The 23,430-nt window shown below is 40.5% G+C and overlaps 1 protein-coding gene across 1 annotated transcript; it reads right to left on the minus strand.

Moving 5' to 3' along the window:
- Positions 1-405: 405 nt before the first annotated feature.
- rgs17 (regulator of G protein signaling 17) lies at positions 406-23,171 on the minus strand. Its single transcript, XM_087850118.1, has 7 exons — positions 23,019-23,171; positions 18,917-18,999; positions 18,616-18,824; positions 14,415-14,545; positions 7,313-7,387; positions 7,005-7,236; positions 406-5,575 (listed from the first exon to the last, which is right to left on the minus strand). Exons 3-7 carry the CDS (start codon positions 18,616-18,618, stop codon positions 5,387-5,389), a joined length of 630 nt encoding a protein of 209 aa, XP_087706244.1. The 5' UTR covers positions 18,619-18,824; positions 18,917-18,999; positions 23,019-23,171; the 3' UTR covers positions 406-5,386.
- Between the last annotated feature and the right edge of the window lie 259 nt (positions 23,172-23,430).

Raw genomic sequence — 23,430 nt, forward strand, 5'->3', positions numbered from 1 at the left:
AAAACTATGGGTGATGTCATGGTAACTACGTCCAATTTTTTAAATATGGTCTATTTCAGCAGTAAGTTTTTTTTAAGGCGAACAGTCTTCGGTTTGCCTCACACTTTTTTCAAGTTTTAGTACTACAGTAGTTCTCCAGCAACTGCTCACCAATTGATCAGAGAATTTTTTTTTCAACAGCGATCAGTTTGCCAAGCGTTCACCGAGCAGTCTTTAGGCCTCTGTGACAAAGTGGCTAATGTTAGCTATTGCTAACAAAATTGCTGTGCGACTGACATTACTGAGTGTGTTTGCTAACTCTATGACTTGTGCTACTTCTAAACAATATTTTGTTTTAACCCTGAAGTTGTAGTAGGCAGAAATATGGATTTATAAATAAAAAAAAAAAAAAAGGGGGGGGGGGGGGGGAACAAAACAATTACAGAATAAAAAAAAGAAAGAAAAATCATCCCTCCTCCTGCCACTCTCCCCTCTCTCTTTCAAGCCCCACTAACAGGTCGAGCATAGGAATATGGTTGTTATGTCACTCCCCTTCTGGTTTCACATTCCCCAACGTTAGTCTCTGGCTTAGCCCATTGTACCATCTTATCCGCTGTTCTTCATCCTCGTCTTGTACTACTCACCCAACCTGGTCAAAAGTGGGAGAAGTTTGCCTTTAAGTCTTTTTGTAGTAGCACTTTGATATTGTTTCCGGTTGCTGTTCAGTTGAGTAGATTTTAATTCATTAGATTTTAGTTAAAGCACTAAAGGCAAGCTCTCCCGTGTGTGATTTGGTCTGTAAGGACCTGTAGTTGATCAAAATTCTTTATCATAGGCATCACAAGCCCAGAGGAGATGCAGGAGTGAAGTTCCTTCTCAGATCATAAAAACTATGGATATATTTTTCTTTAAACACTTACTGCTGTTTAAACACCTGCCTACCCCTACTTTGGCAACAAAAGGCTTTTCCTACCAAAAGTTACATAGTCTTAGGCTTTAAAAATGATAAGGACAAATCCTTGGTGGCCCCCTGTTTACCCCACTGTCTAATAACGTGCTACTGTCAGGGTAACATGTTTGTCACAGAAAGTCATGATTTGGTTGATCTTTAAATAAATAAAATTTATTCCTTCAGTCAGGTAATACTGCACAGGGTCAGCTACAAGTCTTGTAGCCTGAGTAATGACAGTTTTATGACAGTCAAGTTGAATTCCAGTCATCTAGTTTACCAAGACTCCAGCACACAGCCACATAATGTCAGACAACACATTTATTTGTTTTCATCAAGGTTTCTTGTTTTGTTTTTCTTATCATCACGAAGGCATATACTATTTACTCTGTATATTACTTGTTTTGTATGTATGTATATGTATAAACAAAAATAAGCGTACATTTTTGCTGAATAAGAAGAATATCAGCAAAGGGCAATGTAAACCATGGTCCATCTAAAACAGGTGAAAGGTGCATTAGCTCACCCTTTCCCAACTCACCCACAGTAACAGATTTGCATAGGCAAAAATGGGATTAGCCCTTAGACAGTGGATTCCTGAATTCTTTATAGAGATGCAAAATCTAGTTCAGCTCAACACAAGTTCAAAACAAACACACATACAAACAAACAAACAGAAATATGTTGACTAGGCCAAACTCTCTTTAACCCCTCTGGTCATATACATAGTCATTTTCTGTGCACATTTTTGTTTACAGTGTTAGGCTTCAAGTAGATCTAAAAACAACTTTTACATTGACAACTAGATGTGAAATAAATTAACCAACATGAGAGGTAGTGAAAAGCCTACAGAGACGTTTGTTTTCTTTTTTATACAAAGAAAAAAAAAACATGTCAGTAAGGCCAAAGCTTCGCAAACCTCCTCCATCCCGTTAGGACACTTCAGCTCTAGCTCGCAACCTTTATTTTATATTTTTCTTATATATATTCTTTAGTCAATAAAACCACAGCCACATTTTAAAGACCCTCTCACTTGGAATCCATGGAAATTTAAAGACAAAAATCTAAACTCAGCGATGAGAACTATATCACTTCACATCATCGTCATTGCTTGCAAAATCCACATTTAAAACGCAGGTATTAAAAATAAACAACTGTGTACTTCTCCCCGCTGTGTAAAAGTCACAATAAATTACGAGGAATGGACGCGAGCAGAAAACCTGGGTTTCTACCGTGTCTGTCCTCCTTGTAAAACGCTCCCAGTTTTAAACTCCAGCCTGCCCGTTAGTTCTGGGCAGAGACTCGCGCCAGCTTCAAACCTGCTGGCTGTTAGCTTCCCACAGTTACGAGTATTTAATAAGGTACACACATCTCACAATTTATAAATGTAAACTTGTTTTGATTGCACCATGATTTCAATATCTGGTTGTTGGTGAAACATTCTCATGTTACTTATATAGACTCTGAAAAAAACCTGCAAAAAAACAAGGAAATGTAGTTATAGTGTGCAGAAGAGGGATGTGTCTGCATGAGAGCTTTATGAGTGAGTTAAAAAGTTCCAGAGTTGTCCAAATACAAATGTCTAAAATGCTTTCACTTTGTGAAAAGGTAAAACTGTTCCAAGGAGTGAGAGTGAAAGCTGATCTTGCGGTATCAGAATTGGTAAATTACTCTGTATTCCTCCGTTTCTGATCAACTGGGCGCATGCATGCAGAACTCTTCATTAAAACAGCCAAGCAATATCAGTTCAAGCCCTTATGGATATTCACATAGCCTGAATGTGAGTACTATATTGCCGAAGGTTAAACAAGAGTATATTTTTAATAAGGAACACTGAAAATCTGTGGCGTGGTTATTAGTTTCAACCTGTCTTCCTGACCATTATTCACAGCAGACAGCTTTTGTACTACTGTGACATCCTGTCTGTTTCTTTTGTTGAAATAAGTCTGGAGGAAACATCAAAATCCTGCAACGGATTTTTTTTTGTATTCATTCGTTTCCTTATTTAGTTTCTCCAACAAAACCTGAAGTTGCAGTTTAGAAACAGTGGCAACAAACAAAAACTTTAAATCCTGAAAGGTATTTATTAATTAACTTTCCGACAAGTGAGACAGAGCCTCAAATTGACACCCAATTGCATTTCAAAGGCCTGCTAGGCGTCGTGCACCATCCGCTCTTATAATTAATCTAGACCAAGCTTGGCACATGAATGTTAGGTAGTTAAAGGAGCCAGAAACATGGATGCCGACATTAATCAGTGAGGAGTGGCACAGTTTCATTGACACTCTAAGATGTGGCACTACTCACCCAACTAAGCCAGGAGGTCAGCTACCTATCGAGTGCTCAATACACTCAGAGGCTCAGTTAATTACAAAAAAAAAGAAGAAGCATATACTGCACTCATACACTGTCTACTGTACATCCACATGTGCATGTGGATGCACATGTTCATGTTCAAATGTTTACATCATTAAAAAAAATCATTTCATATATTAAAAATGTTAATGGTACGTTTGGCACAACCCCTTAAACTCTCCTCTTTTTTTCTCTGGTAAATGTGTCACTGTACCATAAACACACGGCCGTTACCGAAGCATGCTGTCAAAGTCTTGATTAGAAAAACAAACCAGAGTGTGCGCGAGGGCTGGCAGTGGAGTAGAAAATTAGCATGGCTAGCACAAGCATGCTAACTGCTTGACTACAGCATGCTGAAACCTAGACGGCTAGTTGAAAAGGCGAGTGTGTAGCATGACTGTGCAAGCTTCTTTTACTAGCCCCGTGTGCAAGCGTTGTTATTACCAACCCTCTTCACTAGCTCTGGTATGAAGAAACAAGCGTCTTGAACAGGCAGTAGCTAACTGAAGGACCACCACACGGCAGAAGGACCAAGGCTCCACAGCCTAGCGACCAGTACTGACGTCATCACGGCATCTCTGACATCGTGTTTGGGACCTGGTTCGGCGTAACTGCTTATAACAGGCATCCAATCTCCGGTTTTTAGCCACAACTAAAGCTAAAGCCTTACAGACAAAAGCCATTTTACATTACACCCGCAATTTCTGCTACTGTTCTTAAAGCAGAAGCGGCTCAGAAATTCACTGTAAAACACTACAAGGTAAGCCCTCTTTTTCTGCTCAAGAATTTAAAAATGTAGATGATTATTTATTTGGATTCAATGTATTTTTTCATCTGTTTGTTTTTCTCCAGCTGTGTTTTTTCCCCTAGACTGGGCACCTGTGCTTGTCAGGCCTTGATGGTCTGAACTGGAGGGAGGAGGAGGAGGGAGGGAAACGAGGGTAAAAAAAAAAAAAGGGAGGTAGGGATTGGTGGACAAACTGTGGTTGCTTTCCAGAAAACCTGCAGCAGCACTTGCGCTGCCTTTTCCTGCATGTAAAGGCATTGTGATTTTCTCAGTGGAGAGATTTTTTTGTCTAAAGTTCATGAGTAATAATAATAATAGATGTAGCTGCCCAACCACAATTCTAGCCCTTACTTCTCCCAGTTAACCAATCCTAAAGAAGGAAAGTGCTTGGATGGACGGATGGATTGGATGGACAGGTGGATAAATGGTAGGTGCTGCACGTGCTGCAGACACCTTCAAATCTCCTCAATAAAAATACTGCAGTAAGCCTAAAGATGTCAGAAGTTTACTTTTTCCCATCACTGGACACAGACAGCCAAACAGAGATACAGTCCTCCCCGCCCCCCTTAAATACCTCTTAATATTCAAAAACAGTTGCAGTCCGCGGCTTATATCATCAAGCGATCATAGTGAGAGAGAGTTGCATGCAGAGCCAGTGTGTCTACTGGTTAAAAGGGCAAGAAATGCCCTAAATCCCACCGACAGATAGATGTCATGTTTGGACAGTGAAGGAATGAAAAGCAAAATTAAATGAAAGACATCTGAGGAATGGGACAGACTTGGAAAAACTAAAAAGTTGTTAAAAATAATGAGTAAAGACAGAGAATATCACTAAGTAAGGGTAAAAAGCATGAGGTCTAAAATATTACAGTACAGGAACAGTGGGCTTGTCCTTTTTGTCTCTCTCTCTCTCGCACTCTGTTCCCACCTCCTAAGGAGTCTTTGTCCACAGTTAACCAACAGCGGGCCACTAGGTTGGCCATCTCAACTGATAGCTGATACGTGGGTTGGCCAGTCAACCATAACAAAAAGCACAAATTGCTAGCAAAACAATCACTGGCCAGCATTAATGGTCTAAAACTGACCAATAACCACCAGCAAAGGCTGACCCACCTCCAGCGGAGAACTGGATATAAATTGCTTAAAAAATATAAATAAAAAAACTAACAACCAGCTATCTTGGATGTCACTCGGCCATTTCAACCAAAAAAGAGGGAGAGATTTTTCCAAACCCGACTTCTGGCACCATAGTAGTATTTGAAGTTTAAGTAGTAGTCTTGTTGGCGTTTGATGGCGATGATGGAGGCTGGAGGGGACTAGGTGTCGAGGCAGGTGCGCCTCCTGCTGGCCAGGAGGTCTCTGTAAACAGAGGAGTTGAGGAAACGGGGGAAGGAGTCCCGGTGCATCAGGGTGTAGATCTGGAGTTGGGCCTCCTCGTACATCAGGTTGCTCGGCTCCGCCAGGCTCTGGTTTATTCCTTCTCTGACCCGTGAGTCCAGACTCACCTCGGGTAAGGAGAACAAAATTAAGTAGAAGTGATGATCTGTGGTTTGTTGGGACAGGAAATGTGCTAAGGACTTCAACTTCTGCATTGAATCATGCACCACCCCAGAAAGGTAACCATAATGTTGCGACAGACTGCAACCACTACAATCAGTCTGGTTGGTAGAAATAACATAAACAACATACAGAGTCGTGTTAAATTACAGTATTTACATCAAACAAAAATGAAGTAGAGATACAAACACAACAACCAGCATGCTGCTAGCAGGTTTTTAAATGACAACGATTAAAGTTCAGTTTTTTCACTCAAGATTAAGAAAATGCATGGACCCCTGTTAAATAACGTGACTAGGCTCTCTGACTTTACTGTATAAAGACCAATCAGGCTTCTGAGTGTAGTCATACCACAAAGGGCCTTTCTGAGGCATTACAAACCAAGCAATTTGAGTAAATGTAAAGTCAGCAAGCAAATAAGCACAAATAACCTGATTAAGCAGAACATCAAATCCAATGATAGATACGGACGTTACCAGAATGGATTCAGTACATTTTAATACCACAACTCTGAAAAATGTGATGGTACTCGTTTTGTTTTTTGGTACCATCAGTACCGTAGCCATGACATGGATTAGTTACTCATCTGCAATAGTCTCGTTTTTTTGGTTAATGTTGTCATTTTTTCCTAAGTGGCATCAGAAATGGTATCTTTCAGGGTACTGGTGCCCAGTTTAAAATTTTAGTAATGTGAAAACCCTGCTAATAGATTAATTAAATGACACTGAGGAATGGCTAAAGGAACACCGATGTGCAGGATGTGCCAGCACTAGCCTATTCCACAGAGGCTTCACTCCTAAAGCACAGCAACCAACGGATCCTCTGCCAGAGTTACTGTTCCAGACACCACAGTGTACCTGCAGAGTTCCCATATCCATGTGTAAAGACCATTTTTTGTTTTTCTTTTGCAAATGAGGAATCTATCCAACTTTAAACTATAGTTGTAAATCACATTAGCACATGTCTGCATAGTAAATCAGAAATAAGAACCCACTGCCATGAACTGTGTTTACAGTTTTAGTTCAGTGACTTCTCATGGCCACATTTTCAAATTAGTGATGAACCCTACACTGAGTCTAGCTATGGCTGATGGGAAATAAAGTAGTAGCTAAATGGAAAATTTATCTTGGGAATAGTAAAGTGGTCACACTTATTCCTGATAGCGACATGCATTCCTTGGAAATTGCCCTAACACAACTAGTGGAATGAGAAGAAAAGGAAAGCATCTGCAGTTTCATTAGGATTAATTACTGGAGACTACCAAAGCAATCCATACATGAGTTTCATAAATCAGGACTGAAGAGGACCCTGAGGAAACCTGTTTGCCATTTAGTGCGAGGTCTTGATTTAAAGTGTTGCGTTCCTGTGGTGGCTCACCTCTTTGGGTGATAATATGGACACATAATCTTCATATATGATCCTGGCCTTCTCATCAACCGCTGTGGGATCCGTCTCCTTTTTCAGCTCTTCACAGGCCAACCAGAAAAGCAGGTTGTCCTCGCTGTACTCAGAACGCAGGAACTGCCTGAAAACCTCCCGGCCCTCCAGCGAGCGCAGCATCATCTCAAAGCTCCGTGCCCACGACAACACCTCCTCTAGGCTAGGGCGTCTACAGTAAGAAAAAGGACACACTTGTGTTAGATTGATAGAGGCACACAAACGAGAGAATAGATAGCTGAACTCACTGTTCTTCAGTAGCTTCAATACTGTCCATCTTGGTGCAGGTCTGCCGTTCACTCCTCTCCATTCTGTCTTCATTCCTGGATCAAAGGAAGAAAGTATTATACTTGCCAAAATAAAAAGCCTCAATATATGTCTATTAAAATGGGCATGTTTCTTTAATATTTATGTATACACTTAGGGTCGTAACATTAAATTGACTGTGATAAACATGTCAGTGTTTTCTCTACCCCTGGATGGATTGCAGAAGGGAAAATCAATAATTCATAAATAATTTGTCATTTACATAATTTATGTGCCCTTTAATGGAGCAGAGGAGACACGTGAAGCTAATACAACATTACTTAAGTTGACTGCAAGTTATTAGATTACTGTTACTGTAATAAAAGCTTCCCAATAGGAACTAATCATCTGCTCCTGATAGCCAGGAAGCTAGTCCTACAATAGCAAAAAAAAAAAAAAGAAAAAAAAAAAGATAACATTGTTTATTCAGGTCAAACTTCTCTAATATTATAATTAAAAGTGTTCATAGGGATCATTATGCTTAAAAAATTTCACTTTCACCAGCATGCTACAGAACAACAACAAAACTAAACTGAAACTGCAGGAAGGAAAGGCTCAGGTCGTGAGCCTTTCTCCTCCTTTTTTGGCTTTTCCCTTTAGGGGTCACCATAGCAGATCATCTGCCTCCATCTTCCTCTGTCCCACCAGCACCTCCTTCACTACATCCATGAATCTTTTCTGTAGTGCTCCTCCAACCAAGAAAGTCCATCTTCAAAATCCTTTGTCCAGTCTATCCACCTAACTAAAGCACTGCTTCACTTCTTCTGCATTCTCTTCTTTACATCCAAGCAACTTGATTTCTCCTCTCATAAAGGATCTTAAGAGCTAGCCAACGACATGTGTAGGAGACGCTGGAGTCAAATTTACTCGATCAGCTACATAGAGCCAGATTTATTTATAATCCTCTGTCTATTGTTCCATGGGTACACCAGCTGTCAAATAAACCAAAGCGCAGTGCTAAACCTGGGAATTGCTTCATAATGCGTAGCATCAGGAGGCAAATAAATGGAAGCTAGAGGCTTATATCAATTATATCTAAACTGACAGCATGCTCCAGTAACTGTCAGCAAGCACAGCCGCTTTGGGTTAATAAACACTTGATATATTTTCGTGTCCCAGCATCTCACGCTGTCTAAACCGTCCTCTCAGTACAGCCCCAACCTTCACTCTCTACACATATCGTTTAAAATAGCAAAGAGCTACAAACAGTGCTGTATGAAAAGTCTATCTGCATGAGTCTGAAACTATTAAAAAGGAAACGGTTATGTGGGTTGTGTTTATTGTATGCCTTACTGTTCAGCGGTTGGTTAGACTTTCCTGCAGGCCTACATTTAAGTAAATTTGCACTGTGCAGAGGAGTGTAGATAAGAGAGATATGTGGTATAAATTTAGGAGCAGGACTTAATAATAGCAGATAAAAAATTAAATTTAAAAAAAAAAAAAGATTTCCCCACCGGTCAGGACTCATGGACAAAAAGGCAGTAACATATTTAAAGATATCTCGTGTGTCAACTGAAATTTCTGCTTTCCACTACGATTACTGCAAGCTACAGTTTTATACCATGAAGTCTCAAATGCATAACAGTGGCTTGGCAGACATTTTCTACTTCCTGCTTCTCACTAAAACACCACCTTGATAAAACCTGATAAAATGAAAGCAGCTCTGCTCTCTCAGCTGTTAATTTGTACTCTGTTAAAACAATAAAGCATCAGTTAAGGTCTTTATGCAAACACTCACGGTAGCCTCTGAGTCTATCGTAGCTCAGTCACATTTGCTGAGTCCACAATGCAACACACACTGAGCTGTCTATTTTTGTCCACACCATGGAGGATCTTTCCTTCCTCTTGCAGTCTCTTGTCAAAGTCCCCATTGTGCAGAAGTAATGGGCTAAGCTAGCCTCAGCCCCCTGGCGCCCTCACAATACTGCTAAATATACAGGCTGTTCCTCACAGCTGTTTTGCATGTGATGTGTGGATGGAAATAGAAGGCACCCCTACCAGAATAAGGCCTTGTGTGAGGGTGGATGAGGAGGGGTTAAAGGGTAAGAGGTTGGGAGAAAATAAAAAGAAGATTAATACTTTCATACACCCCGATCCTCTAAAACGGCACAAGAGATTTCACAAACTCACACACGCCTCTACTTCTCGACTTGGCACGGCTGCAAAAAAAGTGACACAGAGAGCAATATGTGCTTTACAAGCAGCTCGTATACAACTCTAAGCAGTGTCACACAGGCTGGACTAATGATCCCCGCCGGCCTCGACACTAAAATAAATAAACATATAGGGTTCTGAGGACAAATTTCCAGGCTCATTCTGGAGATCTGATATGAGCGTCTGACTGAAAAACACACAGTAGAGTCACAGTCCACAGGCTGCCACCACTTCAGATGAAGTGGTGTGAAAAAAGCAGCACATTCACCATTCACTGCCTGAAAACAATGTTTCATTCACTCCCCTCTCGCAGCAAGACTGGAGCCACAGCAAAGCAGCTATAGGAGCTGCGTACCAGCACCTGGCTTTGGTGCCTTGCTCATGGGCAACATGGTACAGGAGGTTTTATTCTCTAAGGTGAAATCTGTATGTGACAGGATACTGACTATTTTCTTTTTGGTTGTGTTGAATTCTGGTCCTTCAATCTGGGACAAATGCACATCATCACTGTTTTTTTTAACTTAATGTTTAAAATAAATAAATAATAATGAAAAAAAAAAAATCACCAACCTTTACCAAAGTTGACCTTTTTTTAATTTTACAATCACACAACACTAAAAATTCACATTTTGGGAGAGATTTTTTGCCTTTTTTTTTTTTGGTCAAACCACTGACTAATACTTCCAGCTCTAATATTAATTATAGCCGAGCCACAATTGACCTGAACTTTTGAAACTGATACTCGGCTGAACTCAGCGACGCCCTGGAAACTCTGCTGGTTCTCCGAAATATCAAAACATATTTTTAACCTGTCTGTTTGTGCTCAGATTTTGGTGTAAGACATAGACAATTTAGAAATGGTGACAGATGACAGGTCCGAGCTTTAAAAATGCTCTCTAGTTTTTATGTAAAGTCAAAATAATAGTTCTACTCTACTCTTCTACTCACACACAAACACACACAAATCCCCAAATCTTGAGGTGTTTCTTCAGAGTTCACCGTGCACTTTGACGTAGCAGTCACAGCTTTCCTTCATTCCCCTGAAGCTAAAACAGTGAAAACTGTGTCAGTGTCCTGGCTATCCTTGTGTGTAACATCTGCACTGCTTTGTTAAAAAATAATACAAATGATTTTCGTTTATGACTCATCTCCTTTTAACGGCGAGACAGAATGTCAACCAAAAACCCAGAAAACCAAACACATTCATAAAAGCTCTGAACCGATTTGCATATCATTGAATATATGATCCTCTACAACCCACCATTGTGGGCAAGACCAAGGAGCTGTCAACGGACCTCAGGGACAAGATTACAGACCAGAACACAGCTGGAATGATCTACAAGACCATCAGAAAGAAACTTGGCGAGAAGGGGTCAACTGCTTGTGTCATCATTATTATTATTAAATTTCCCAATCGTGGGATTAATAAAAGGTATCTTATCTTATCCTTCATGTAAGATCTTGCCTTATGGGTATGGATGATCATGAGGAAGTAGATCAGCCCAAAACTACATGGGAGGAGCTTGTTAATGATCTGAAGGCAGTAAGCAACACCACTGATAACACACTATGCCGTAATGGACTGAAGGCACATATACAGGCCCATCTTAAGGTGGCCAGTGAATGAAATGATTCAGGAAATGATTCAGAACAGGCTTGGGGGAAAGTGTTGTAGTCATATAAAACCAAAATTGAGCTTTTTGGCATCAACTTGTTTGGAGGAACAAAAATTCTGACTAAACAACATCATCTCTACAGTCGAGCACGGAGGCAGAAACATTTGGATTAGGGGCTGTTTGTGTGCTAAGGGTACAGAACGACCTCATCGCATAGAGGGGCCAATAGACAGGTGCACGTCCAGGATGCAAATCTCCCATTCCATCAAATCACTAAGAACCTCTTTTCAATTAAGATCTAGTGACTGTGGAGGCTGTGTGAAGTGAACTTATTGTCGTGTTCAAGAAACCGACAATAAGGATTTGAGTTTTGTAGAACGGTGCGCTATCCTGCTGGAAACAGCCATGATGGGTTCACGGTGTTCAGTTGGTAACAAGAGGAACAAAATGCATTAAGATGTCCCCACCATAGAACCACCACCAGCAGCCTCCCTGTGAATTCCTGATACAAGATCGGATGGTTGCATGACTTCATTTATGCCAAATTCTGACCTTGCCGTCTGAATGTTAAAGCAGAAATCAAGACGGAGCATTTTTCTTCCAATTTTGTAGTCTCAATTTCTTTTTCTCAGTGGTAGCCCGATCTTCTGCTGCTGCAGCTCATTTGCTTCAATGTTTAACATGTTGTGCGTTAAGAGATGCTCTTCTGCATATTTTGGTTGTAAAAAGTGGTTATGGATTTAGTTTTTTTACCGCCTATCAGCTCAATGTGGTCTGCCCATTATTCCCTAACCTCTAGTATTTTCACCCAGAGAAATGAGTTCTGTGGGATCAGTAAATCAGCAGTTTGTAAAATACTCAGACCAGCCTGTCTGTCAGCAACCATGACATGTTCAAAGCCCCTTAAATCACCTTTCTTCTCCATTCTGATGCTCTGTTTGAACTTCAGCAGGTCATCCTGACCATGTCTAAATGCACTGTGCTTTTGAAAGGTGATTAGCTGATTAAAATCATCATTTTTTTAGGAAAAAAGATTCATGGACAGCATTGCTCTGCGGTCTCCCAGCACAGGGAGGACTCTGTTCACTGAGTGGCAGAGTAGCAAGCTGCCGCAGTCAGTCTGCTGCCGTACACGGTATAAGAGAAAAAAAACAACTAAAAACCAATCTGCTTCAAGTAATCCTCGTATATCTATATGCAGCACCACTGTTATCTTTAAGTTGTGCATATGGTGATTTTGCATGACAATGTTGTATTGTGAATCAGAAACAGCCTGATAAAGTTGCAGCTGATTACAACTCTGGAGCTCAAAATAACTCAGCAAAGCCAAAGATAGTTTAGGGGCGGCTGCCTGGTGATGAATTAAGTGGACAGCCCGTCTGCAACTAAAGACACTGAAATGCATTAATAATAACAATAACAACAACAACAACAATACTAGAACATTTTTGCATAACTTCTATTAATTCCAGCCAAAAAAAGAAAAGAAAAATCCTGCAATTATTGTCATGTTTAATATTATGATACAAGTAGTATTAACTAGTATAACTAGTAATAAAAGTTTTAACTGCCAAAGCTTGGTTTGCATGCTTGTCTAAACCTGCTAGCCTCTATTCCCGAGGGCTTAGGTAACCAATGATGGACAATTTACACCATGTCAGCACTGGTGAGACACAATAATGAGACATTAAAAAAATAAATAAAACTAAAAAGAAAGAAAATTCAAGAAATAAATGTACATTTATTTTCTGTTTTTGCTGGTCAGTCACCGGTTTTGTGTTGCCATTAAAAATCATAATTTATTCAGCTGAGGTAAAACTCAGAATCAGTGCAACATCACAGATTGGACAACGGGATTAAGGGCAGGACAACTGTTTATTATTTCAGGTACCAGGGCTGCATTTTAATCTCTTAAGGCTCACACTATTAAAAATGTCTACACTGTTCAAAATAACAGCACGACACCATTAAGAAAAATAAATAATTTGTCAACTAGCTGCCTAATCACACAATGCTAAAATGCTGTTTGCATTATTGTATGATCAATTCAGACACTGGTTATGTTCAGTGGGCCCTTTGGGCCTCTTTTTCAAAGGATAAAACCAGATACTGCTAATCCAAAGCAAAACAGACTGCAGTTATTTATTCTGCTTGTCTGTGCTGCCAACTTATTGCTATGCAACTTTAACTGGCAATAATGGATTTTTTGGCCTCTTCAGGGCTGCAGAGGAACAACAATGACATAACCACCAGACAGCATGACAGTGTCAGCACAAAGGTGTTTATTCTAATCATTTATTTAGAGCTACTTGATGAATAACATTCTTTGTTTCAGTTCTATGTTGGTCTCCACCTGTCATTTTAGCTGATAAATGCTACCAGCTAGTACCTAACTTGCTTTTAGGTGTTAGTCAGGAAGTATAAGTGCTCAATCACTGCAAGTGACACATTTTGCTTCGTTTTCACAGTTCAATTTAATAAACTGCTAAAAAAACAAAACAACCAACAAACAGCTGTGTGAGTAGTTATGGTTAGCATGAGATCATGACTTATTTTCCAAAAACATGTTTTGTGAGCGACCTTTACTGGGTGTTTCTGAAGTGAAACTACAACATCCTTGACCTTTGATCGCAAAAATGTAACCAGTTCATCCTCAGGTCTTTGGCCTAGTTTTGGTTGTGGCTGCACAGCCCTGGTTTTATTATACACAGTGACATAGGTTCAAAGTTAGCTGTTGTGGCTAAAGATATCCTGCAACATTACAGCCACAATGAACCGCGTGTGCCGATGAGCCAATGAGAGTCCAGCGTGAGTTGCCATGCTAACCGTTTCAACAGCAGTACTCGTGGGGGAAAAAACAAAACCAAATAATGGAAGTAAAATGCGCAAAACAAACATGTTTGCAAACTCTACCCTCTGGCGGTCATCACGGCCGAGCAGTAGAAACAAACAGCCGTGTGGGTTGTTTCTGCGGGCATCGTCTTTGCACCGTTTACATGCATCAAACTTGATGGCTGACTCAAGTTTACCAGGCCCATGTCATGCACTGTGGTTTGCAATTAACTGATAAGGTTGCTAAAAAGCACATGGTGTGCAGGAAACTTTTGTGCAAAAACTTGAAGAATATTCTCTCAAGGCATCCCTGAGATACTGCACTCACGTGAAGGATGGACAAACAAACAGAATACAACACGGGTGCTGCTTAAAAACGAATAAAGTATAGCATAATATTAGCACGGACTAGTTTTGTTAGTACAGCTTTGCATTTTCTTACCAGAGACACTTGCAGCAGCCACACCAGCAGAGGCAGCAGGTGTTGGGTCGGGGCTGTCCAGGCGCCTGGGGTGGGGCCTCAATATGAGCCGCCTGCCTTTTTCTCATCTCCACTCCACTCACACTCCGGGGCTTCACCGTAAAGAGGACGAGAACGTGCAGTTAAACATCTTATACCTTCAGATGTTACAGTAGATGAGGAAACAAAACAGAAACTGTGCGACAGGTGAATTTATGTGCAGGGGAGAGAGGAAGAGCACTCAGGCAGGACAGTACAGGAACTTCCCTTCTTTATACGTTGCGAGAGTTTCTGGCACTGAGCCAAGTCTTTCACTCACCTTTGACAGAAATTACAAATTAATTTTAACCGACACAGAAAAACAGGATCTGCGTGTCACAAACACAGACAGGCAGGCACAAATTCATGAGAATTCATACCAACTCACTCAGGTTTTGTACATCCGCTATGTGCAACGATGCATGACGTAAACCTAAAAAGTTATTGCGATCTTTTGCTTTGAAATGACAATAATGTACGATACCGTTACAGGTTTCTCTCCTGCTAATTCCTTCATGTTTGATTCCTCGCACATGCTGGACCAAAAACTTCTTGATCCACGACAGCTACAGTTTGACAGGCTCCAGCCTAAAACACTCACACTGGGAGTATCCTGGGAGCACCAACGCCATTTAAAGACGTTACCGTATCAGGAACATAAATGTCCAGATGATTCGATGATGCCATTTGGTGTGCAACAAACCAACGATATCCTAGAACAGCAACACATGTAGTGTTTGCCTGCACTCTCCTTATTGCTTCAAACTGATTTTCACTCACTTTTAAAGATTCTGAAGACTAAAAACCAAAACCCCCTCTGTCAGGTCTTGGATATTCAGACAAAGGTCATTCAAAGGGTAAAGCAAAGCTACGCCCATTGTATTATTAGCATAGTCTAACATAAATACCATTTGGTGTTATTGTATCTCACTGGGGAAAAACACCTTGCAGTAATGAAATTGCTGATCAATCATTGCCTCAATCGATGTGGTGAATCAGGAGTCAATGAAAAAAATCTTAGAGGTATTCTGTGTTTGTTTTATCAAACTGTCTAACACCAGAAGGAAACTGAGAAACCAAGTCCAATATTGCTCTAAAGGTGCACAGGGAGAAATCAGTTGTCATAATTTTGTAAAACATCCGTCAGCCACTTCAAAAATCACTATAATTGGATATTCAGTAAGCACAGCGCAGTGTTCACTGATTGAATTGGAAACTTTTGCAAGGGTTTTGTGGGCTATTTCTTTGCCGCTGCAGCTACAGCTACAGCTACTTTAAGCATGGCTTTCGATGCCTAAAAATAGCCACGAGAAACAAAAACGTGCAGCTAGCAATTTTGTAGTCACACTCTGTTCTCCTTTAATCAAAGCCATCTTGGAGAGTCCTTTCCTCTCAGTAACAGCGGAATAAAAATATGGTGGCTACCTCTCTGGGACTGAATGAAAAAGAAATATTAATAATGAAATAAAATAAATAAATCGGTGGTTGCCCAGTGATTGCACTGAATTCTTCTGCTGTGGAAGACTGACTGCAGGTAGTTGCAGTGACCAGTGCAATACTGTCAACTTCACCTCATGCACAGGTCTCCAAAGAATTCCTGTCCAACTTGGACTGACTGCAATCATTCTTAGAAAGAAATTTCTGTTTCAAATCTGTGAGGTTTTGAATTTAAATTTCCCTGGATGACGAATTGGAGAAATAAAATCACTTTTACCAGTAGCAGCAACGGAAATTTATCTGGTGTGTCTCATCAGTTTTGCACAGGCAAACGAAAGCATGCGAATACTGGAAAAACGTTAGCAGTTATTCTTACAGTCATGATTTCTTTACTAATGTGCCACAACATGGGGGGGAAAAAAATTAATAAAAAAAAAGTACAAATACATGGGGATTGCATGAGTCTACAAAATTACACTATAGACTAGTCAGTGGGCTCCTCCATGTCTCTTCTGAACATATCTGATTTGCCAGTAAGATATTCCAGAGGAAAATTGCAGCTCTTTAATAGGAATTATGCAAATTTGGGGGTTAGAGGTGTTTATTTTTTAGACAGTTTTTTAAGGGCTCTTTTTTGAGAAGGCCATTCTAAAATTCCATTATCTAGAAAAGTACCTAAACTTATTCCTTCAAAATTCTTTGGGTAAATATCTTGTACTACGGCTCTATACACACAGACTTTCAGGGGTGTAGCTCATGTTAACACAGAATGATGAATCTGGAGGCGTGTAGAAACCACAGTTTTGCAGACAGAGGACTGACATTTTGTTAGCATCTTCTCATATTCATTGCACATCACTTTCTTTAAAACAGTCTAAAATGAGGAGAATGGTTCCACAGATAAAATCTGGATATGGTGGGAAATAAAAATTCATCCTACCCTAGTGTGATACCCCAGGTATGACTGACGCCATGTATGAAATCCAAATCAACTTGTTTAGAAACAAGAAGTTTCCCTTATTATATCTAAAACTTCACCTACTCTTATGACCCTTATGCTATTTATCATGTTTACTTGGTGAGCTTATTATACTGGGAAAATCCTTACCTCACAGTGCCATAAGCTTTAACCGTAACGTAAAGCTCAGCTGCAAACATATACAACTAGAGATGCTAGAAAGATCAGCCACGAGGATGTCAAAACTTTAGCTTTAAAGTTTTATGCATTTACTTAGCTGGGAGGGTCCAATCAAATGCAGTATGAGAATTAAAAGTATACAGACTGAAAAAGCACTCCTACCTGTAATGTCATGGTTCAAATTAAAATCTTTTCATAAAAAATGTGAAAATCGAAATAAAAATTAAAAAAAAAGAAGAAAAAAGAACTAATTTTCTTCTTTTTTGTTCCCTCTACTCTACAGGCGCATAATTTGCTTCAATGAAGAAACATGGAAGGTACGGCTAAAAAGACAAGCCCGATATGCAAATGCTGTCGTCCGTCCAGCGGAGCAGCCATCGGTTATTTAGCAACTGGGCGGCTACCGTGGAAAAACAGGCTGTTAGACATAAACCACAGAGAGGGTATGGCTTTGTTCCAAAGCCAGAGAAGGAGGATGCATTGACATGTCATGCAAATAAGTAGTGGAAATACTAACACAATAACATCAGAGGGCAAAGAAAAAAAACAGATGAAAAAGATAGCTACAAGACCTGTCATACATGCAGTACATTTTTGCAAATACTAAAATAATACCAAAATAGAGGACGCCATATTAACCAAAACAATCATCATCCAAAAGTCCAACTTTACTTTAAGCTTCCACTCTGCTTCACCATCAGGCAGTTTTTCACGAGAGCGATGCAAATGAAACTAGCGTCCTATTTCACAAATTAGTGCCACATGTAAAACGCCAGAAACATTTGCACCTTGTGCAGACTTTGACCTCGCATCTGCGCAAGCAGCGTTTGCTTTGATGAGGTACTAAGTGCAAAAACTAAAAGAACAGAATAATGACGTCACTGTGGCACGTAAGTTGCAGCCTGCCTCCATTCTCACTTTGTTGTGGTAGGGAAAATGGTTAATAGCGTTTTTTTTTACAAAAAGACAAAAACAAATAAACCGTTTGTTGAGAAACTGTGTGAAAAAAGCATCTTACCATTAGTTATCTGAACACAAATTATTTCTAACTCTGAGTTAACACCTTCTCGTTTTCAAAGATAAAGAACGTTCTTTCAAGGTGACAGATCATTTTCCATCCATGGCTAATATCCGACTGATATCAAGCACTATATACAAATAACCAGTGGGTTGCTTTGTTTCACTTCCATGAAGAAAAGACTTTTACTAAGCAACATTTAAATTCATGTCCATTCTGAGAATTACAAATGAAAATCAAAACTTCAACTTTAAAATCGAGAAGTAAAAGCCGGTCACCCTTTGCTGCACACTCATTATCTTACACAATCTGGCAGATGTTGCTTGGTCCGTCAACCTCCAGGACCACAACTGCAAACTTTGGTTATGAACATGAACATATGACTTTTCATTTTGACCCTTTAACCAAAGCATTTGACTTTATATTTCACACAAATTTGGATCCTCACTGTGACAGTAAACTTGAAGATACGAGTTCAGTTTCTGTAAAATAAATAAATAAAAAACAACCTAAATATATTAATTAAATTACTGGGCAAGCGTGAAACTTACCATGAATTAGTGAGTTCCTAAACACAGGTCAGACAGAGCAGTCATGGCATGAGGTAATAGGTTGCTGGATGCTAGCAGGCTGGTTGACGAAGTGACTGACTGGGGGACTGTCTGAGCGTCTTTCTGACTTGCAGGAGATTTGTGGCAAGGCGAGGAGGTTCTTTTCACCACAGGGCAGAGAGGTTACTGGTATCACCATCCCTGACCAACTGGCACAGAAAGGGACACGAGAGCTGAGGTGAAATGCGACCACTTCCTCCCCTCGTTTCCTTACTTCACTCGCTACTTCTGCTTCTCTCACCAACACCTCCTAAGCTTCCTCAGAACTCTGTGAAAGGGTCATTTATGGACTTGAGGGTGTAGGGAGCATTGAAAGTGCAGCATCTGTAAAACACAGAACGTGAACAAAAAGAAAACACCATGAAACACAGACGTTGACTTTAAGTGAAAATGATCAGTCAGGAGAAATATATCCTGCAACGACAAGAAGACAGAAGCAGATATGAGCAAATGCGACACAGAGCAGAACCTCATTTTCATCCATGTAGATTAGGTGTAGATCTTTTCTTTTTTTTCATTTGAGTTGCCCAGTTTTTGAGTTATAAGTGGTAAAGATATCTACTCTTACTTGTCTACGTGTGCTCAATTGCCAAAGATTGCAGCAGAGAAACTAAGCAGCAATGCCCTTTTCTAGAAACTACGATCTGGTTATTCATGTTTCTTGTTGTAGAACTCTTTTCTTTCTACTATCTACACGCACCGGCCAAAATAGGTATGAAACTGCCTAACATTTGAGCTCAGCTCAGCTGAGTTTACATCTTGTCACATCCTGTGTCGTTGCCAGGTGTAGTTCAAAAGAAAAAACAGTTGCTGCATAAACCTGTGAACACCGGGACTTTTTCAGTCACCGGGCTTTGATTTCTAAAAAAAGATATTGTGTTTTATTTTTTTTAATGTAGTGCCCATTGAAGAACCATGAGGAAGGTGCCAATTACTTACATACATTCAAGACGAAGGTAGGCATTTCTTCAGCCAAAACCTCCCAAACTGAGCAGCTCACACCAAAATAGTCTAGATAGATAAGCAGCACTACTGCCATAGGAAAATGTAAACATTTACATTTAATTTGGGAATGGACTGTATTTTAATATACAATCACTACACAAGAGGGGTTAACGATGACAAAGATCTACTGGTTAATGAAGAAGTCGACTATGTGAAAAAGCTAGCATATTCATCTGTATTGACAACAGACATCAGCTGAAGCTGTACTTTTCCTCTGATGCCTTTGTGCAACAGCTTCCTCTTCTCAGCCACCAACACAGACGCTGATACCATAATACTTTACTTGTGATAAGCTAAAGGATGTGGTTAGAATAAGACCAGTTCAACCAGGAAATGCAGTAAATGGCAAATGATGCTGCGAATGCTTATCTTAAACATTTATGGTGCAAAGCATTAAGCTCACTGGCACTGCAACCCAACACTCAATCAATGTCAAAAGCCATATGCTGGATTTTGGCCCTGAGAGAGGCTGCTGTGTCTCCTAGGTAGCCCTCATGCTCCATGTTCTTCATGCAGGAATTAGTGCTCCAACACCGTGCTTACTCATAACAGCAGCTTAGAGGTGTTCGCATGGTGACCTTAACACTATTGCAAATTATCAGCAGTCTGCAACTTAGAGTGTAAAATTAGCATATACAAAAAAAAAGAAAAAATAGATAAAGATAATATCTAATATTGAAAAGACTTACCAAACAAACTAAACTAAACATCTTCAGTTACAGTGGGTTAGCAGCCTTATCATCTCTGATCTACAGTCCCTCACCCACCCTTGCCTATACATGGCTCATTTCCTCCACAGTGATGTCTAGCAAGATAAAGAGCAGCACAAAGAAAAAAAAAAAAAAAAAATCGAGGTTCACATGTCACTACCATCCCTCCCATATGACACAACATGCTGTCTCAATACTGCTCTACTGTAAAAGCAACGTGAGGGGAGCATCAACATCCGTTCATGCCAGTTTAAACTGGTTTGAAAACAATAGTTTCCCTTGTATATTAAGAATCTATGACAAATTATTTTGCACAGCAGCTTGTTAAGATCAGGCTTTTTCATTGTACTTGTGAGTTTGCTTATTCCTGTTGCGAAGATGATCACCAACTTTAGTGATGTGCTTCCTGAATGAAATGAAGAAAATGACTATGGGAAATGTTTACGACAAAGCTCGGCCCGGTTTGGAATTTGGAGACTGATGCCCCTGATAATCCAAGTGAGTGAAAAAATTCCAATATGGCTAAATCATCCCGGGATAAAACTGCACAGGAATGTCTTTCGATACACAACAAAGAGCCCAATCTGTGCGCTTTGTTACTGATGACGTATCGAGCCTTTTTCCGGGTCCAAGCCTCTACTGCATAGGGAGCGCTGTCAGTGTTGAAATGCTGCAGTAACACCTCCCTTGATGTTTTTGAATTGGCATGAGCTGTAAAAAGTTGTTTGGTTTTATCCTTATTCTTCTGTATAGCTTTTTGTCTTTTTAAATAGCACTATTCATATACAAGACACCTTTAAGCTACGTTTTGTACAGTACCGATATATTCAGACATTGCTGAGATTTTGGTAGGGAATAATTTAGAACAATCCCACAAAATACTCATTACTAACCTTGTTTTGTGGATGATGTTACCTTATACCTTAAATTAATTTGTGTCTGCTGACTGGGCACCTACAGGTTTGATATGTCAACGAGAGCCCTACAAAGTCATAAAACCTCCCAAATACTTTGCCAGCGCTGCTCTTTTCATATCAGCTTAGTTGGTCTGAAGCCAGCCTTGGGGCGGGAGGCTAACAACTAGCCTAATTTCACCAACCCTTTGAAACTTCACCAGCACTTTGTTTTTCATCTTTTCATCTAGAATTCATGTAAACTGCTTCTGAATTTTAAATTCACTCAATCTCGCAAACATTTTTAATTGTTTCCCGGATACTACAACTGACTGGGACATCTAGAAGAAGAAATAAATTGATTGCTTTATTACTGTTTAAAGAAAAAAAAAACCCAACAACAATTGGTGCCTAAATGCTAATTCGCTATTGAGAATTAAATAAGCTTTTGGTTGCAGAAATTAATAAATATTCTACACTTAGCAAGAGGATTGACTTGGCTATCAAACTCCCTAAACAACCTTCAAATTAAACATTCACAAACCTCAACGGACCCCCTAAAAAAAAAACAACTGAAAAAAATCTGCTTTCAACCCTGTCAGACAACATCACAAACAAAAAGAGCTGCTCTGCTACATGTGCTGCAGACAGCAGACAGTCTAAAAATGACATTAGAGCTGCTCTTTTGGACACTATATGCTAACCTTATTTCTAAATTAATCTTCAAATGCTTTACAAAAATGTATGGCTTGTTAACTGTGAATATTCTGTTGCTCTGTCGTGCTTTTAACCAGTGTAAACTGAATAACAGTCCCTGATCAATTAAGGGAGACAAGAAATGAGCCCTGACTAAATTATTAACACACACACACACACACACACACACACACACACACATATATATGAGAAAGGACATATCACTGAATGCTTTTAGGGATCAATTTAAATGTTGATACTGGTGCCACCGAGTTTCACTGCTTTCAAGAATAAAAGTTGCCATCCTAGAAGCAAATAACATCAGATGCTGATAGGTCAGTTTGCATTCTGTTAAACCTCTTTGAATGAAGAGTACAGGCCTAATGAGATTAATCAGGAAGTCTCTCAGGATGCAGTTGCAACATAACCTGGGCTCCTCTGACTCAACACACCCATGGGAAACTGCAGTGATGGTGCTGCTACAGCTGTGCACTGCATGATCTCTTAACAGTGCATTACATTAGATAAACAACACACACAAAATGCACTCCCGAGTGAGAAAGTTAACAGGACAGTCGCAGAACGGAATCTTTTGAATCTCCCTGAAGGCCTGTGCATATCTTCAGATATGAAGAAGGCAATCTGCTCAGACCTTGCTCTCACCCTCTGTACACTAGCTCTGCTGGCTAGCTACTCGGCTGGTGTGTTTTGCATGGTTGTCTCCTGCAGCTGCAAGAACCATCTGAGCAGAGTCGCTGCAGGTCCGACCAGCCGGCCGGCAGAGGGGATCCCCTCGCAGCTGACACCACCGACGGCTAACGCAGTCAGAGAGGGGGCTGCACAGCGCTGTCAGCCGCACAGACATTTTACAGAAATCAAACACCACCCACTTTCTTCTCGCTAGCTTTAGCAGTCAGCCTGAGATCGGCTATCTCTCGCAGGGAGAGGAGGCGGTGGCAGCTGAGCAGCAGCTAGCGCCGTGCTAACGTCAGCTAGCCAGCCCGTGTGGACCCTTAGCGCAGAATAATCACCACCTTACCCCTTTGCGGTGGGCTGTCAGTGTCCTAGGATGATAGGTGTGAAAAAGCGACGTCCCGATGCTTATTTAACGACATCGTAAATTGGAATCCCGCGGTGTAAAGTCCATCGCCGCTGTTTTTCTGCCATCCGCCCCACTTCAGCACCGAACGCCGCCGAGCCCCTGGATGCACTGCGCAGGCGCGCTGCCACCGCCGCTCTGTGCCCGCAGTTGAGAAGATGCACTGCCGAGGCTGCACACAGTCCGGTCACAGAGGATCATTATCACAGCTGTGCTGCTGCACAACTGAAGACGCCCAGTTTGCTTTAAAAAATAATGCTATATTGGCTTTAGTCAGTATCCTAAACACAAGCGAGCACACTTTCGGAAAGCCAGTCAGCCGGTAATAAAGTTAGAAGGCCACCATTCATAC

Source organism: Neolamprologus brichardi, chromosome 13, assembly GCF_056152115.1.
Source record: "Neolamprologus brichardi isolate AB-2024 chromosome 13, ASM5615211v1, whole genome shotgun sequence".
Lineage (NCBI taxonomy): Eukaryota > Metazoa > Chordata > Actinopteri > Cichliformes > Cichlidae > Neolamprologus > Neolamprologus brichardi.